General features: G+C 45.2%; 2 protein-coding genes across 3 annotated transcripts in view; one reads left to right on the forward strand and one right to left on the reverse strand.

The window, feature by feature from the left end:
- The first annotated feature begins 5898 nt into the window (after window positions 1–5898).
- On the forward strand, window positions 5899–8729 carry Sft2d3 (SFT2 domain containing 3). Its single transcript, XM_075969074.1, has one exon. The coding sequence runs from the start codon at window positions 5934–5936 to the stop codon at window positions 6585–6587; it is 654 nt and encodes a 217-aa protein (XP_075825189.1). The 5' UTR covers window positions 5899–5933; the 3' UTR covers window positions 6588–8729.
- Window positions 8730–9806: 1077 nt separating this feature from the next.
- Window positions 9807–18428, reverse strand: part of Wdr33 (WD repeat domain 33) — a 106835-nt gene continuing 98213 nt past the window's right edge. Inside the window, exons 19-22 of one of the 2 annotated variants that reach the window (XM_075969070.1) lie at window positions 14868–15031; window positions 14682–14777; window positions 12585–12800; window positions 9807–10578 (exon numbers count right to left, since the gene is read on the reverse strand). In XM_075969070.1, the coding sequence (XP_075825185.1) occupies window positions 10349–10578; window positions 12585–12800; window positions 14682–14777; window positions 14868–15031 (706 nt within the window). In that variant the 3' untranslated portion in view covers window positions 9807–10348. The remainder of the gene's footprint in view (window positions 10579–12584; window positions 12801–14681; window positions 14778–14867; window positions 15032–18428) is intronic. The other variant, XM_075969071.1, reaches the window with a different exon arrangement.

Here is an 18428-nt window from a genome sequence, read left to right on the forward strand (position 1 = left end):
GTGTGGCTACTGGGATTAAATAAGGGTGTGTGTCACCACTGCCTGGTCTGTAAGGTTTCTACCCTCTCACCTTCGGGTAAGCTTTATTTATTAAAATAAAAGGCAATATCACTATAGTAACCCAATTCAGACTGGACGTTAATTGAACAGACCCCTCAGGAATGAAGGTGCTAGTCACCCCTCCATGGTTGGTCACCAACCACAATCTGTTGAGATGCCTGCTGAGGTAGGTGAGCCACAGAATGGCTAGGGTAACAAGGCAGGTAAGGCCACACATAGGATCAGTTACAGTAATGTCTGTGCATGTCTTAGTTCGAGTTTCTATTGCTGTGATAAGAACAACACGACCAAAAGCAGCTTGTGGAGGAAAGGGTTTATTTATCTTGTAGTCTGTAATCCATCATCCAGGGAAGTCAGAGAAGGGACTCAAGGCAGGAACCTGGAGACAGGAGCTGACGCAGAGACCACAAGGAGTGATGCTCACTGGCTTGCTCCTCATAGCTTGTCTTCTTACACCACCCGTAACCACCTGCACAGGGGAGGTGCTGCGCTGGGAGAGTTGGGCCCACATACATCAATTATTGTTTAAGAAATGTCCCCACAGGCCTGCCCACTGCCAATTCTGTGGGGACATCATCTCAGTTGAGGTTCTCTCCTAAGATTTTAGCTTGTGTGTCAGTTTACAGAACACCAGCCGGCACAGTCTATTTAGAATATATGTTTCTGAAGATATACACATACATATTAAGCAGATATTTGTGTTTCCTTTCCTCTATTTGTTTTGTAATATAACACTGATAGAAATAGTATCAGTGGTTAAGTGCTGTAAATCATTACCAATCTTAAGTTTTGGACATTAAAAGACTAAGCATTCTTCAAGGGACTTTACCTACCTGTTTGGAAGAAATAATATGTTTGAGGCTGTATATGAGATCAGTGCGTCATATTAGGCAGAATTATGACCATATTATATATTGCCTTTGGAAATAAAGCATGACATAAGAAATGACCAGGTGTCAAGCTGAACCTGAAACTTGCCAACTGAACCTGAAATTAACTAAAAGGCAAACAGCTGTGGGTCACTCTTGTGAGGGTTTTTCTTGATCAAATTCGAGGCAGAAAGGCTCACCATACATGTGGGTGGTGCCCCCTGGTGGAAGTTCTGATAAAAGAACCCAGAAGTAAACTGGTTTCACCTGCTCACCTGCACCCTCTGGACAAGGTGGTCTCTGCTGCTCTGCTGACTACTTCACTAATACCAGAACCAGCATCCTCAGGTTGACACATCCAGCCTCGACTCGGCGACTGCCCAGTTCTCGGCCTGACCCTCTAATATGAAGCAGGTATTGTTGACTACCTAGACTATATCGTATAATCCAATCCAGTAAATCCCTTCTTAACACACCTTCATTCTGTCCGTTCTGCTCCCAATGCCCCTGATGCACTGAGAACTGTTTCCAGCCTGTGACTGTTCCCGCGTTTTTAGGCACAGATTTCTGTCTCCCAGGAGGGTTCTTCCTAGACTCTCCTAGACCTGTTACATTTCTGAGTGCTTTGTCATTTTCTTGTTGCTATCATGGAGCGACCAAGTTCTCTGTGTATGTGCTCACATATTCATGTGGGTACGTACGTGTGTTGAGGGAAGGGTCAAGGAACAGGCTCAGATAATTGCCCCTCAGACACTGCTCACCAATTTTTCCCTTTCTTGTTTTCCTGTTCCTTTGTTCTGAGACATGTTTCCACTGCCCTGGCACTTGCCTAGCTGTCTAAAACAGTTGGCTAGCAAACCGCAGGGACCTAACTGCCTGCCTCCTCAGCACTGGTGTGAAAACATGCCACCACACCTGGCTAACTGTACATGGGTGTGGGGGATCGAACTCAGGTCCTCATTCATGCTTGCAAAGCAAACATTTTACCAATTGAATCATCTTCTCGGCTACCTTTAATCTCTTACAAAAAAACTGAAAAAATCTTTTATTCTCACTAATATTTCTGGAATGAACTTTTCACCCTCTTTTCCAAACAAGTCTCCTCAGACACAAGTAAGAGTCCTTCATCCACACAGGCTGACCCTTCTCTAGGAAGGATCATGTGTCACTGAACAGAACAGGATTTAATTGGGGACTGTATTAGTCAGCATTCTCTAAAGAATCTCAATCTCTGTCTCTCTCTCACATATGCATGCGCGCGCACACACACACACTAAAGAATCTCAATCTGTCTCTCTCACGCATACACACACACACACACACACACACACACACACACACACACACACACACACAACTTTATTAGAGTAGTTTACAGGCTGTGGTCCGGCTAATCCAACAACGCTGTCTCCTGACTGAAAGACCAAGAATGCAGTAGTTGTTCAGTCCACAAGGCTGGATGTCTTAGCTGGTCTTCGGGGAACAATGAAATCCTAAAGAGTATGTCCTAACCTCCAGCAAGGGAATGTCAGAACAGGAGAGATGAACTAACCAGCCAACGTGAGGGTAAGAAGGCAAAAAGCAAAAGCTTCCTTGTTCCATGTCCTTTCAAGTGGCAGTCACCAGAGGGTGTGGTCCAGAGTTAGGGTGGCTCTTCCCATCCCAAATGTCAACACAATCCCTCACAGGTGTTCCCAGCTGCTTAAGTTTAGTTGGCTCCAGATGTGTCAGGCTGACAATCAAGATTACCATCACAGATGATTCTTTGAAGGATTAATTAACACAATTCACAACCTTTAGCCAAATAAATCAAATGAAAGACAGGATCCAAACTAATAAAATTAGAGACATTGCAACAAACACTAAGAAAATGCAAGAAATAATAAAAATTTCATTTAAAAAAAATCTGCATTCTACCAAAGTCAAAGTCTAAAAGGAAAGGGTTAATTTCTAGATATATATTATCCACCAAAGCTAAGATGAGATAACGTACATAAACCCATGGCATTCAATGGGCTAGAACCAGTGACTGAAATCTCCCCACAAAGGACGGGAGAGATGGCTCAGCAGTAAGGAGATGGGTTGTATTTGCAGAGGTCTCAGTTTGATTCTCAGCACCCACATGATGAATCACAACCATCTGCAACTCCAGTTCCAGGGATCCAATGCCATCTTCTGGCCTCCATGGGCACTGCATGCATGTGGTACACAGACATGCAGGCAAAACACCCATACAAACAAAATAAAATAAAAATCCCTTTATAAAAATCTTCCTAGAGAGCTGGCCTCAAGAGCATGACAGCAGGAGCAGCCTCTCACCTCTCCTGGGCAGCACAGCAGAGCTGGTCCTGGTGGTGTGGGTAAGGGAGAGCGGGTGGACTGACCAGCTCAGCTACCACTTAGGCCCAGATCCAGGACTTTGAGTTGGCCCACCCCAACATCTACCCCATCTATGACCTGCTGGAGCAGGTAGAGAGTCTGGTCCTGCAGAACCGAAGCTGCAGCATCTCTGTAACCCGGGGCAACAACAGGATGTCCTAGAGGAGTTCTGGTGAGGACCCAGTATTGATAGTGGAGAAGAAGCCAGAGGCCTCCAACCAGACCAATGACTCACTGCAACGAACATATGTTAGGTAAAGCTGTTAAAGCACAAGGGTGTACTGTGTTACAATGCAGATTCTACAGTGAGATCTGTGTTTGTTTGCTTTCTTTTGGGAGGAGAGGTTGCAGGGCAGATAAGGAGGAACAGAGAGATGAGTGGGATTGGGGTGCACAATATGAAATTCACAAAGAATCAATAAAAAGTTAAAAACAAAACAAAACAAAATCCCAACTGAAACAGTCTAGGGCCAGATGAACTGAATGCAGAATTCTACCACACTTTCAAGGAATTAATATCAATACTTCTCAAATTATGTGTAAAGTACAAACGGAAGAAACACTTCCAAATTCCTTTAACAAAGTTACTATAGTCTGATACCAAAACCAGACAAAGGCCCAACAACAGCAACAAAGGGAAGAAAATTATAGGCCAATATTTCTGTTGAACATGGATGCAAAAATACTCAATAAAATACTTGCAGACTGAGTTTAAGAAAAATCAAAAAGATCACCATGATCAAATCAGTTTCATCCCAGAGATGCTAGGATGGTAAGTCAATAAATCCACCACATAAACACACTAAAAGACAGAAAAGTAATCCACCACATAGTCACACTAAAAGACAGAAAAGTAATCCACCACGTAGTCACACTAAAAGACAGAAAAGTAACCCACCACGTAGTCACACTAAAAGATAGAAAGCATGTGAGCATCTTATTAGATGCAGAATAGGCCTTTAACAAAAATCTAACATACCTTCATAATGAAAGTTCTAGAGAATCTGTGACATTTCTCTACATAATAAAGGCAACACACAGATTTCCTCAGCCAACATCTGGCTAAACACAGAAAAACTTAAAGCATTTCCACTAAAATCAGGAACAAGACAAGACTGTATATAAAATCTTTAGCTGGAGCAATAAGACAAGTGAAGGAGACGATAGAGAAGGAAAAGTATCTTTATTTGCATATATGACTCTAGATATAAAAGGCTCTAAAGACTCCACAAGAAATTTCTTATGGTTGACAAACACATTCATCAAAGTAGCAGAAAACACAATACACAAAAATTAGTAGCATTCCTATATACTAATGACAAACTACCAAGTACGAAATCTGGAAAATAATTCCACTTAACCTCTGTGTGTGTGTGTGTGTGTGTGTGTGTGTGAGAGAGAGAGAGAGAGAGAGAGAGAGAGAGAGAGAGAGAGAGAGAGAGAGAGAGAGAGATTGATTTAACCAAGGAAATGAAAGGCTAGTACAATAGATAGGCCAAAGTGGATGGGAGACGTCACCCAGGACAAAGAACTACAAACAGCTAAGGAATGTTGAGTGGGAGAAATAGAATTCCCTGGGGGTAAAGAATACTAACTGGTTATCCAACATCAGATAACCAGTTCTGAAAACATACAAGTAACTTTATATGGACTGAGAAGGTTATATTTGGAAATGTGTACATATGCATGTACATGCATGTAATAACAATTAATGAAAGAGAAAGAGTCCACAAATTTGAAAGAGGGTAAGGATGTTTGGGAGGGTTTGAAGGGAGGAAAAAGATGGGAGAAACAATATAATTATATTCTCAAAATATAAAAGAAGTAATTCAAAAACAAACAAAAACCAAACGGAACCAGGAGTGGGCTAGGAGTCAGTTCTTTACAAACTCTACTTTCAAACGGGATAACCTAAGCTCTGTAGGTGTAAATTTTTAAGTTAAATTTTTATTTTTTTATATATGGGTGATCTGCCTGCATGTTTGTACGTGTACCACATACCTGCAGTCTCAGCGGAGGCTAGAAGAGGGCGTCAGATCCCCTGGAACTGAAATTACCGGTGGTTGTTAGATGCCATGTGGGTGCTGGGATCCGAACCTGGGTTCTCTGCAAGAGCGGCAAGAACCGCTAGCCATCTCTCCAGCGCCTTCATTAGAATTGAGGTAACCGTAGAAATGTAGACAATTGCTAAAAGAAAGAAAGAAAGAAAGAAAGAAAGAAAGAAAGAGAGAGAGAGAGAGAGGGAGGGGGGAGGGGCAAGAAGGAGGGGGAGAGAGAAATTCTGTGTACCCTTTTCCCAAATTCCTCCATTTAGCAAAATGTTAACAATGTTAGGCACCTAACAGTCAATATTCATCATGCCAGCAGAGTCTCCCTAAGTACGTCCCTTTACTACCACAGCCACTCTCGACTATTTTTTTTTTTAACCCTGACGGGATTTATTCCGTAACTACAACATAAGATCAGGAGCACAGCTGTGCCGCCTACTTCAGGACTTCCGCAAAGCCTTGGACACCACCCTTCCGCCGTGGCCGACCAACCGCAGCCTGAGGATCTAGCTACTTCCGCTTGCGGGCGCCCGAGCCCGGAAGTGTCAGCCCCGTTTCCACCGGCACCTGGTCCGAAATGGCGGATCTCCACCGCCAACTGCAGGACTACCTGATGCAGGGTAAAGCGAACAGGCCGGCAGCCGCCGAGCCGCTGCTCGCCGCGAGGACGGCCGAAGAGCCTGAGGCCGGGGACGGAGCCGCCGCGGCGTGGCTAGGCCGCACGGTTCTGCGATGGCCGTGGCAGCGGAGCTCCGCCGAGCCGCCGCCCGCGGGCTCGCAGTGCATGCCAAAAGTGACGCGCGGGCAGCGCCTGGCGGCGGGCGGCCTGGGTCTGCTGCTGGCCGCGCTCTGCTTCGGCCTGGCGGCGCTGTATGCGCCGGTGCTGCTGCTGCGCGCGCGAAAGTTCGCGCTGCTCTGGTCGCTGGGCTCGGTGCTGGCGCTGGCGAGCGCGGCGCTGCTGCGGGGCGGCCCGGCCTGCGGGCGTCTGCTGCGGGGCGAGGAGACGCCGTCGAGAACCGCGCTGGCCTACGCCGCCGCCTTGGGCGCCACGCTCTACGCCGCGCTGGTCCTGCGCAGTACGGCGCTGACGGCGCTCGGCGCGTGCGCACAGGTAGCCGCGCTGCTCTACGCGCTGCTGGGGCTCCTGCCCTGGGGCGGCGCGACGGCGCTGCGCCTAGCGCTTGGCCGCCTGAATCGCGGGGCGAGCCTCACCAACGTTCTCCCGGTGTGACCGTCCGTCTTAGGAAGCGGGACCAGCCAGGCATCGCCACAATCCACGGCACCCTAGCGTGCGAGGACAAGGCACCCACTGGACTGTGCTCCGGAGTCCGTGCGCCTGGAGCAGCTGCCACCGACTGACGGGCTGGCGGTCTCAGAGAAACCCTTCAGCTTCAGCGTTCTGAGGTTCTGGGTGGGCAGCATGGGCCCCGAAAGACACAGTTCACTATCTATGAACTGCTTTCGAACTGGCTTTACATGGACGTCAGTTAAAGGGGACGGCTGACTTGGCTGCTTTCGTGGCTTTGGAAGAACTACTCCTCCCTTTTGTCATTTAAAAAATGTAGTTGAGCATAGAGGTTCGGTTTTTGTCGCCACTTTTTGAAGCCTCCGTACTCCTATTCACTGTAAATCAACCCAGATTATCGGATTAAACACTAAATTTAGCCACTGGATTTAAAATAGTGATTAGTTGATACATTATACCTCAGTTTTTTTCTTCAGTTAAGAGTAAATATGGTGCTTTATAATATTTAAGGAAAATTAATCATAAAAGCAATACACCAAAGAGCAATTTTCTGAATCAAGAAGCCAGATATCCAGGATGATGCGTGGTTAAGTTTGCAGGTTTCCGCAGAACCGGGCTTAAGGGTCCTGGGAGACAAGGAAAAGCTTACATCTACAGTTGTTGTGTTTGATGTGAGAGGTTTTGTCAATCGTTGACTATTCCTAACATTGCTGCTTTTTCAAATACTATACAATTTGATACTGATGCAATGTAAAGTGCTCTTCATTCAGAATTGTTTTTGTTGTGCTGCAGTCAAACAGCATTTAAATCTATCATCATTTATTGCCAAAAACTGGATTCAGTATTGAGTCTTGATACACTAAAAAGTAAAGTGTATTTAGAAGTTCATAATTTTACCAATGGTTCTCACATCAAAGGAAGCCACATTTCGTCAGTTCATTAATATTAGTGGGTATGGGTCCAGACATTAATTAATATATATACCCAGATGCTTTCATGTTTGGCTAAGTTGAGAACCACATCTGCGCACTGGCTGGTACAATGTGAAAGAAATTGTTTTCCAGGCTGTCCCCATGTTGCCCTAACAGGAAAGGCATAGCAGGTCAGGCAGTAGCAAAGTGATTCCATCATGGCTCATATTCCATTCTCTCTAGTGCTCCCCAGACAGACAAGGAGCGCTCTTAAGGAAATGCTGTTTTCAGTAGTGATGTACAGTTTTTATGTTACTATATTCAAGGTATTAAAATCGTCTCAAAAATTCATTACTTGAAATAAGTTTTATAAAGCTCAAAGCACAACATCTTATATTTTGACAGGAGTATTTAAAATGCTGTATGTAAATGTTTATGTATAATATAAGGGGCTCTGTTTATAAATGAATCCATCCTCACAATGTGACCTGGGTGTTTATGAATCCCTGTGTAGCGTCGTGGAACTTGACTGTGAGTTGTTTGATGTTATGCCGGGGAACATAGGTGAGGAGGAACACAGCTTTTAATAGTGTGGGTGCTGACACTTTCATTTATTTTTTAAAAATATTTATTTATTTATTTATTATGCATATAATATTCTGTGTGTATGCCTGCAGGCCAGAAGAGGGCACCACCAGACCCTATTACAGATGGTTGTGAGCCACCATGTGGTTGCTGATAATTGAACTCAGGACCTTTGGAAGAGCAGGCAATGCTCTTAACCTCTGAGCCATCTCTCCAGCCCTGACACTTTTATTTTTGAAGTAAAAAGAAAATTGTTTGCTTGAAATCTTCAGGTTCTGACACCCAAATAATCGTTTCTTCACTCCATACCCAGAGAGAGCCAGGGAAGATTTCTATATACTTGTCCAACTATGGCATCTCTTTTCAACTTGCCAAGTAAACTGTCTTCATGTGCCCAAAAGCTGCTAATGTAATGAGATATTAGCAGCTCCAAGCCTGACCTTTCTAATAAAAACTTTCTTAGAAAAACCAGTGAAGAGATAGCTCAGTGGTTAAGAGTACCAGCTGCTCTGGAGGAGAACATGGGTTCAATTCCCAGGACCCACTTGGTGCTAACTCCAGTTCCAGGGATCTGATACTCTCTTCCAGCCTCCAAAGACACCAGCCACACATTGATGCACAGATATAAATGCAGGTTAAAAAAAAAAAGTTATGAGAAACAGGCTTTTAAAAAAATAAGTTAAAAAGAAAAAAAGCCAACATAGAAAAGGTTATCCCAGCACTCGGGAGGCAGAGGCAGGTGGATCTCTGTGAGTTCGAGACAGAGCTAGTTCTAGGACAGGCTCCAAAGCCACAGAGAAACCCTGTCTCGAGAAACCAAAAAAAAAAAAAAGGTTATCTCAAACTGAAATTTTGACTTTCAGTCTGAGTTCCCTCCTTTTTCTGGAAGGTAGGTAGGTAGGTAGGTAGGTAGGTAGGTAGGTAGGTAGGTAGGGGGTGTGTGTGTGTGTCTGGAGTTAGAGGTAGTTGTGAGATGCCTGATGGTAGGTTCTGGGAACTTAATTCCAGTCCCTGTATATACACTTAAATGTTGAGCCATCTCTCCAGGTCCTAATTTGGTTGTTGTTTTGTTTTTCTTTGGGGGAGGGTGGTTTTTCCAGATAGGGTTTCTATGTAGCCCTGAATCCTAGAACTTTCTCTGTAGACCAAGCTGACCTGGAGCTCAGAAACTGCCCTGCCTTTGCCTTCACACTTAGTTTTGTTTGTTTATGGGGGGGATTGTTTTGAGACAGAGTTTCACTGTGTGGCCCTGACTGTCCTGGAATTCTCCACAGACCAGGCTGGTTTTGAACTTACAGAGATCTGCCTCCCAAGTGCTGGGATTAAAGGTGTGTTGTTTTTTTGAAACAAGATATCTGTCATGGCAAAGAACTTTCTGGCACACTTGGTCTTCTACCCCAAACCCTGAAGCCGCCATAAAGCAAATGTGGAAAAGGAGAATGTTTCCAAAATATACTTTGTTCCACTTCCTTTGAAGTGTGTGCGATAACTCTGAGACACTTATAGTTAGCTCCAGTTTACACCAGCTTTCTTTCCCAACGAAGACAAGTCCACTCAAACCTAAACTGCTAGGAGGTGCATCCAAGAGCCTCTAGGTTCAGCTTTTTCTTCCAGTGTAATCTTCTGAGGTTTCTGAGCCTGCTTGAACTACGTTAGAGCAACTTTAAAGCATTCCTTTCCGCATAGCAGAGACAGTGTGAAACAGGAAGAAGGTAAGACTTATTGGAAAAGCAGAGTTGACATGGACTTCTGTCAGTAACAGCGGGAACTGCACCCAGCAGGTCAGATGCAGGAGAAACGAGAGTTCCTTAAGGCAAGCACTACACAACCAGTTGTTTCTGTTAATTCTTGAGTAAATCACATTCTGTATTCATACAAAACAAGGTTTTTTTCTCTGACAAACTGTACATATAGAAATAAATTTCCAATTGGACATGAACTCAACTTTGTGGAGGTGCTCCATTTCTTACGACATAAAAAAAAAGGGGGGGATTCCAGCTTTTATCTTCACAAACAACATGGCAGAGTTAGGGCAACAAGGGTGGACAAGACAAAACAGGGCCAACTACCCTAGGTAGTGGCAGCAGTCTCTTCATTGTGGAAACCTCATTGGGATCCGAGAATTCAGCTGCCCCAGAAGAAGAGCTCAGGGCTACAGTGGTAAAGGCTTCTTTTCTCTTCACTTGGTAAGTCCATAAGAACTTCTTAAATACTATCCAGAGAGGCCCAGGGGCTACTCAGCCCCTACTTCTACCGTCCCCTCCCACCGCCCCTTGAAGTGCCTCGCCTTGGAGGGCCAGAGTTCATGTTACTCCCTCTACCCCAGTTACTGCCACTGCGGCCCGCTCGAGAAGAAGAACTGCTGCCTGGAGGGCCACCAAAAGGCTCATCTCTGTGGTATCCATCATGATGGTCTCCATCCAAAGAGCTAGAACGCCCGGATTTTGGAACTCTCTGGGAAGGTCCTGGGCCTGCTCGGCCTAAAACAAAACATGATTCAAGACATGACATTCTGTATCTTAGTGGTTACTTCTCGATAATTCTGTACAGCTTTCACTCCCTGATGACAGTGTCTTTCAGAAGACTGGGTTTCTATGTCCTTTCCTGACTTCATTTCCACCCTGGCCTCAGGATGATCTATGGAGGCCATCCACTGGGCAAAAGGCCGGAAACCAGCCGAACACTAAGGATTCCCAGGAAACCTGCCTCAAGGTGGATCATGTTCTGCTCTCCTGGACTACCAAAGTAATTTAAGGAAGGTTCCAAAAGCACACACTAATGTTAGAAGAAACTAAGATATATAGGCTGCTACAGATGGTAGCAACAAGGGCTCCAGTCAGGGTCTGTGTACACGTCCCATGGCATGTGGTCCTTTGGCTCCTTTTCACCTGTTTAGTATTGGGAAATATTCTCAAAGAACAAAAATAAAATAGCATTCTGAGATCTACTGACTTGTTTTTGGTTTTAGGATTTGCAAACTGTTAGCTGTAAGTAAAACCATCTTTAAAAAAAAAAACCTTTCTTCGGCCAGTGAGGTGGCTTGGCAGGTACAGGCACCTGGTACTAACTATCCAAGTTCCGTGCCCAGGACAAGATAGGAGAGGATCAAGTCTGGCAAACTGTCCACATGTGCACATGGCACCCACATCAAACATACAAAGCAAATAGAATTAAAAATGTGAGCGAAGCTACTTGGGGAGCGAAAGCTCTGACTGGTGTGCCAGGACAGGCTGCTCGTGCTCCAGGGGATGCCCCGCCCATGCACATATGCACAGCGCTAACCCAACTCAGAATCACACAGACAAGAAGCAGCAGCACTAGGTTGGGAAGGGGCCATGAGGGGGTTGGGTCTGGGATTGGGAGACCTAAATATATTGTGTTTATTAAAGAATAAATACAAGTTTTTATTTTTTTTCTTGAGCTCAGTGGTACAGTGTTTTGCCTACCATGTGCCAAGATCCTGTGTTTAATTCCCAGATTGCAAAAATAAAGGAAAACATAAATAGAACTTTTTCTCCTGAGATGGTGTGATTGGTTCATCATCTCCTGGATCCAACACTACCAACTCCCAACTATTTTGTCTGAAATGTTTAAGTGGAAGTTAATCAAATGGAGCTGAAGACAGTAGAGGAACTTACCAAGCAATAAGCTTGGCTCCCCCCCCCCCCTTTTTTTCCTTTTTTGAGACATGGTTTCTCTGTGTAGCTTTGGAGCCTGTCCTGGAACTCACTGTGTAGACTATGCTGGCCTCAAATTCACAGAGATCCACCTGCCTCTGCCTCCCAAGTGCTGGGATTAAAGCCGTGCAATACCACCGCCTAGCCAAGCTAGGCTTCTTATTATGCAAAGCATGGTAGCTCAACCTATGGCTGCCTGAGCGGAGTTGTCATCTAGTATGTAGCTCTCATGCTAGCCATATGTCCTTGGCCAGGCATCCTGACTATCCATCAATAATCTAGGAGCATAGTACACTGAACAGTACCACATTTAACTAGAACAAGAGATGTACTGGATAGCCACAAGTCATTCTGGAAAGGCTACGTAAAAGGCAAGTGAACAAGGTGGGGCATCCAGCAGCTTCCTTCCCAAAGCATGACACACATGCCAGGGTCTAGCCAGACCTGTAGTTGCAGTCACTGGCTGCTACTTCTGGTTAAAGTGCCACTGATGTTCCTCCTGGGCCCAGGCCTAAAAGCAAGGTACCTTCCCTGAGAAGATCACCTTGAAGGCTCCAAATAGCCACTGGTGGAGGATATAACAGCCAGGGGGACCAGCTAAGCAGAAACCCCCAACAAGGAACTTCTGGAAATTCTGCTGAGTCAAGTCTGCAGTTCCATCCAGCTGTGGCAGACAAACTACACTCACACTAAGTGTAAGAGCCTATCCTCTGCCCATACCAGGCTCTGAGGTAGCGTGGAGGCTGCCTTGGGGACTCAGGTATCTGCAACAGAGCCCTCAGACTGGGATGGGACTGCAGACCTCTTACCTTTGCTTCCTCGGTCCTCCGAGGGGCCTCCTTGGGCCTCCAGCTCTCTGTGTTCAGAAGAGCCCGACCCATCATGCCAGGGGCGCTTCCGGGGTGGTAGGGAGGCCATGTCCATGCCTTGGAGAGAAGAGGAGCGTTCTCTGCTAGCTGGTGAATGGCCGTCATGAGGGGGATGGTCAGGGCGGGAAGCATCACGAAAATGTTCATGACCTGGTCCTGAAATGAGAACCAAAGGTCCGTGCTTTTAAGGATGTGACACTCTCACCTCAGTAAATCAGTGCGACCCAAAGCAATGGGGAGTAATACCACTTAGAGCAACCTGAGAACAGGAACGTCTAAACAGACCAGGCTGAGTCACACCAGAGATGTGAAAAAGGAACTCCTCCTGGAATAAGAGGAAGCAGGACTCAGGTTATCATTGCGATCTTTAAAATTATTGAGAAAGGGGCTAGAGAGCTGGCACAGTGGGAAACAACAGTGCTTGTTGTCCAAGTATGGGGACTAGAGCTCAGATACCAGCACCCACAGAAAATCGACATGTGCATAAGGTCCCAGGGCAAGGAGCTGACTAGCCAAATCAGCAGGCTCCTGACTTAAATGAGAAACCCTGTCTGTAGCACAAATTCTAATTGGTATTAATAATAAAATCCCAGAGTCAGATATAGGGGTTAATGCTGAAGATCAGAGAAGCAGAGCACCAGCCACTGGAGAGTTCTTTTACCTCTACCAGTGCTCAGACCGAAGGGGCGACCCTGTCCTCAGACTGCATCTCCAGACTCCATCTATGTCCACCAAACCTCAGACTGCACTGAGCCCCTGTCTCCTCCCCCTTATATTCCTCTCTCTGCCCACTACTGTCTCCACCTCCCTAGTGGGATCCCAAGTGCCGGGATCACATTTGTGTGAGCTCTGTTTCTCTTTTGGACAGATTCAATCTTATGTGACCTCAGGTGGCCTTAAACTAACAGAGATCCCTCTGCCTCTGTCTCCCAAGTCCTGGAATTAACTATGTGTGCCACCACTCCCTGACCTCTAGTGGCTTAGCTCTGCACTCTGATCTTCAGGCAAGCTTTATTTGTTAAAACATAAATAAAATATCACTTCACCTGCCTCAATAGCTAAGATGATCAGCCACCAAGGAAAGTTGGCATCTGTCTTCTATACACAAGCAAACACAAACATGCCCACCTACACACATGTACACCCACACACGTGAACATACACAGACACACATATACTCACACACATATACACATGCATAGCTCACATATATACACATACAAAAAAAATTACTGAGGACTCCAAAAAGTCCACTAACAAAAATACATCTACTTAGCCAGACGTGGTATAGTACACGCCTTTAGTCTCAGCACTGGGGAGGTAGAGGCAGGCAGAGCCAGCCTGGTCTACAGAGTGAGTTCCATGACAGCCAGGGCTACATAGAGAATCTCTGTCTTAAAAAATAACAACAAAAATACTTTATTTTATGATATGATAAATTAAGATAAAGAAAATCTTAATTCTTTTATCATTTACTTTCCAAATAGATGACGATTTAGTGGAAAGAATGGTATTATTTGTGTAAGTGCTGTCTGGAAGCCAGGCGAAAATATAAAGTATCTTCCTTGGGTCTCTATTTTTTGATTTTTTTTTTTAACTCCCAAAGCCAGGGTACTGTGTAGCCCTAAAGGGTCTATAACTTACTATGTAGTAGTTCTAGGCTGGCTTCAAACTCAGAGAGATTCACTTGCCTCTGTCTCCCAAGTGTGTACCACTGCCCCACTACAGCTGGCCCAAGGCAGCAGTGCCAAGAAAGGCTGAGGACCCAAACTGGTCCTCATGCTTGCATAGCACATAGATTACTGAGCCACCTCCCTAACTTAACAAAATCCCTTCACTATCTTACCTAATAAAATAAATAAACAAAGCTAGATTTTCCCACCTGTTTCTGCATTAAACCTGTTGAGATAAAACACTGGAGCAGACAGACAGGAAGACAACCGGCCTCCATGAAGTCAAACTAAAAAGACAGACAGAACCTGGAGATGGGCCCCTACTCTGTGAACTACCAAACCACAAGCATGTCTCCTTCCTTACCAGGCTCTCGGTTGCCATCCCAGGAGTCTGGCTTCCGTCCTCCTTCAAAGCGAGGGAACTCGTCAGGAGTGGGGAGTAGGCACTTCCTGGATCCCCCTACACAGAGGAGCAAACAGACTGTGCTCACAGGCCGCCCTGTTGTGCTCAGGCTGCTGGCCCTCAGACTCAGCAATTCTCAGTGCTCACCTCGTGGGTTGGCCCGGCCTCGCCCTCGGAGATCTCGGCCTCGAGCTGCTTCATCAGCAGCATCAAAAACCTCTTCTGGACCAAAGTCATCAGGACCAGGAAAGTTGTCCCTTCCTCTTGGGGGAGCACGGCCTTCATGTCTTGGTGGGGCTCCTCTTCTAAAGCTGAAAACAAAAACAGAATGTCTAACCTTCTAAAATACATTACTTTTTTTTTTTTCGAGACAGGGTTTCTCTGTGTATCTCTGGCTGTCCTGGAACTCACTCTGCAGACCAGACTGGCCTCGAACTCATAGAGATCCACCTGCTTCTGCCTCCCTGAATGCTGGGATTAAAGGTGTGCGCCACCACTGCCCGGCTGGAATATATTTAAGTATGGAGAGAACAGGAGACTTTAATATACAATGTGAATGGAGAGAAAAACATGATATATTTTTTAAGCTTCACCTTAAAGTTCTAACATTACAGTCCAAAGCAGACAGAAGGCAACAATTAGCAGAACGTAGGTGACCCGTGCTTATAGGAATATACCAAGTACTTTCTGTGTATTACTATGCCCATTTCTTCCTCATCAGCCATTACATGAAAACTGATACTTTTTACTGTTGTTTGATGTGGGAGTGTCATATATCAATCTGTTGATTTCATTAGCTAAGCAATAAAGAAACTGCTAGGCCCATTGAATAGGCCCACCCTTAGGTGGGTGGAGTAAACAGAACAGAATGCCGGGAGGAAGAGGAAGTGAGGTCAGACTCCACAGCTCTCCTCTCCGGAGCAGACGCAAGAGAGACGCCATGCTACCTGCTCCAGGGAAGACGCACGCTATGAAGCTCCGACCCAGGATGGACTTAGGCTTAGAATCTTCCCGGTAAGCGCACCTAGGGGCGCTACACAGATGATTAGAAATGGGCCAGAGCAGTGTTTAAAAGAATACAGTATCTGTGTAATTATTTCGGGGCATAAGCTAGCCGAGCCGGGCAGGCGGCTGGGGTTTTGGGGACACAGCCCAGCCGCCTCCATATTACTACAGTTGTTCAGTTGTTTTTTTTATTTTTACTACACCTGACTCAGCTATATATTTTATGATAAACATCTTTTTTACATACACAGATGGACAAAGGGTGCTGACTTGTTTGGGAACAAGTACTCTGTATTTGCCCCAGCACATAATCTCCACTCTGGTGGTCTCAATGAGAATGGTCTCCATAGGCTCACACTGGAATGCTTGGTTTCCAGTTAGTGAGAGGAGGCGTTTCACTGGGAGTGGGCTTTCGGGTTTCAAATGCCAATGCCAGGTCCAATCTATCTGTCTCTGTCTGCTGCCTGTGGACCAGGATGAGGCCCTTAGCCACTGCTCCAGAGCCATGCCTCTCTGCTGCCAGCCATGATGATCATGAACTAGCCCGCAGACACTAAACAAGCCCCCACTTAAGTGCTTTCCTAAGAGTTGCCTTGGTCACGGTGTCTCTTCACAGGGGCCAGTTTGTGGTTTTTCTTCACTCTGGTTCCCTTTCAAGTACCTTCTTTGTCCCCAGGCAACATGACCAAAGCATCTTTGCTGTAAGCACAGCAAACCGGGGTCAGAGTAGAACTGCACAAGAGGCTTGAATGGCCAAGACAGCCTTGACAAAAATGCTGTCCCTGAAACAAAGCATTTCCCACCTGTGCCCAAGCAGCGACTGTGCCAATGGCCCAGGGACAAATGGAGTCTTCTTTGTCTTTATTAGAAAACACTACTGGTATGGACTGCTTGCACCCCCTAAATCCCTTTACTGAAGTTCTGATTCCTATGTGCTGTGGCATATAGGGTGCACACCATGTATGGTACACAGCTGTGCCATACTCTTGAAGGCAAGTAAGTGGGATTTTATGATGAGATGAAGGGTGATGAGATTAGGAAGGAGAGATGGAACAAAGTGCAGCTACCCACCCCACACTGGGAGCTGGTGGTGCACGGCTTTAATCCCATTACTCAGGAGGCAGAGGCAAGAGGATCTCTGTGAGTTCAAGGCCAGTCTGGTCAACAGAGCAAGCTCCAGGACAGCCAGAACTACAACAGAGAAACCCTGTCTTAAAAAAAAAAAACTAAAATAAATAACTAAATAATGAAAGCAAAATCATCTTTTAATCAACTGATTCCTCTCAGTTTAACCACAATCACTCTAGGTCCTAAGGAAACAACAGAAAACTGTTGTGCTTGTAAGCAATATAAGTAATACATAAGTATAGCAATGCACGATGGAACACATCAGTAATTTCTGTACTTGTAAGCAATATAAGTAATAAATAAGTACCAGCAATGCATGATGGAACACATCAATAATTTCTGTACTTGTAAGCAATATAAGTAATGAATAAGTACAGCAATGCATGATGGAACACATCAGTAATTTCTGTACTGGGAGGTGGGAAAAAAAGGAACATGAGTTCAGGGTTAACTCTGGCTAAACAGAAAGACTGAGACCAGCCTAGGCTACATGAGACACAGCTTCAAAGCCAAGGCTGGAAAGACGACTTGCTGCCTTGTAGAGGACTCAGGCTTGTTTCCTGGTGTATATGGCAGCTCACAACCATTATAACCTCAGTTCTGGGGTATCCAACACCCTCTTCTGTCCCCATAGGCACTGGGCATGCACACAATACACATGTATTCAGGAAACACATAAAATACGCAAATCTTTTTTTAAGTTTTTTTTTTTTCTTTTTTGGTCTGGGCTAGTGAAACAGCTCAGCAGGTGAAGACACTTGCTGCCAAGCCTGAGAACCATTCCCAGGGCTCACATGGCAGAGAAAAATGTGAAGTTTGCACAAAACACAGAGATTCAGGAAATCATGAAAACTATGCAGATGTCAGTTCTTAAACACTAATCACAACTGTCGCTGGTTATGCTCAATATCATTTGAAATCATACCAATTTGTTTTCTTTCCTCTGCATTGCTTCTATTTTTTATATCCATAGGGCTGAGAATTCAAGCCCAACCTAAGTTTAATAGAAGATGATGTTTATTTCAAACTGACTTTGTTAAGACCTTTGAGCAATTTCACAAAATCTTAGTCTATTTTATAAGACTATTTTCTTCTCTTTCCTTCCTTCTCTATATTTGTGTGAATTGGTGTTTTGCCTGCATAACGGCAAGAGGTACCCTGGAACTGGAGTTAAAGACAGCAGTGAGCTGCCATGTGGGTGCTGGGAATTGAACAAGGCCCTCTACAACAGCCAGTGTGCTCTTAACGACTGAACCACCTCTACAGCCCCACAAGCCCTTTATTTTCAATTATAGTGTCTGGCTCAGGTCTCATTATCTAATTAGCCTGGACCCATAAGTCAGATGGATCCAAGACACTCTCTGAGCATAACGAGTCTCCCATCTCTTTATCATAACTCAGAAGTCAGCCAGGAGTAGTGGCACACTCCTCTCAGGAGGCAAAGACAAGGACTAGGAATACAGGGACAGCCTGCACTACAGCGTAAGACTGTATCAAAACAACTTAAAGAAAACTACAAAACTAACTTCAAAGTCTAAATGCTGACAGAGAATGGAGTCACACACCTTTAATCTA

The sequence above is a fragment of the Microtus pennsylvanicus genome, chromosome 4 (assembly GCF_037038515.1).
Source record: "Microtus pennsylvanicus isolate mMicPen1 chromosome 4, mMicPen1.hap1, whole genome shotgun sequence".
NCBI classification, from domain to species: Eukaryota; Metazoa; Chordata; class Mammalia; order Rodentia; family Cricetidae; genus Microtus; species Microtus pennsylvanicus.

Coding starts and splice junctions, on each gene's coding strand:
- Sft2d3 (XM_075969074.1), top strand. CDS start 5,934: ATGGCGGATCTCCACCGCCAACTGCAGGACTACCTGATGCAGGGTAAA.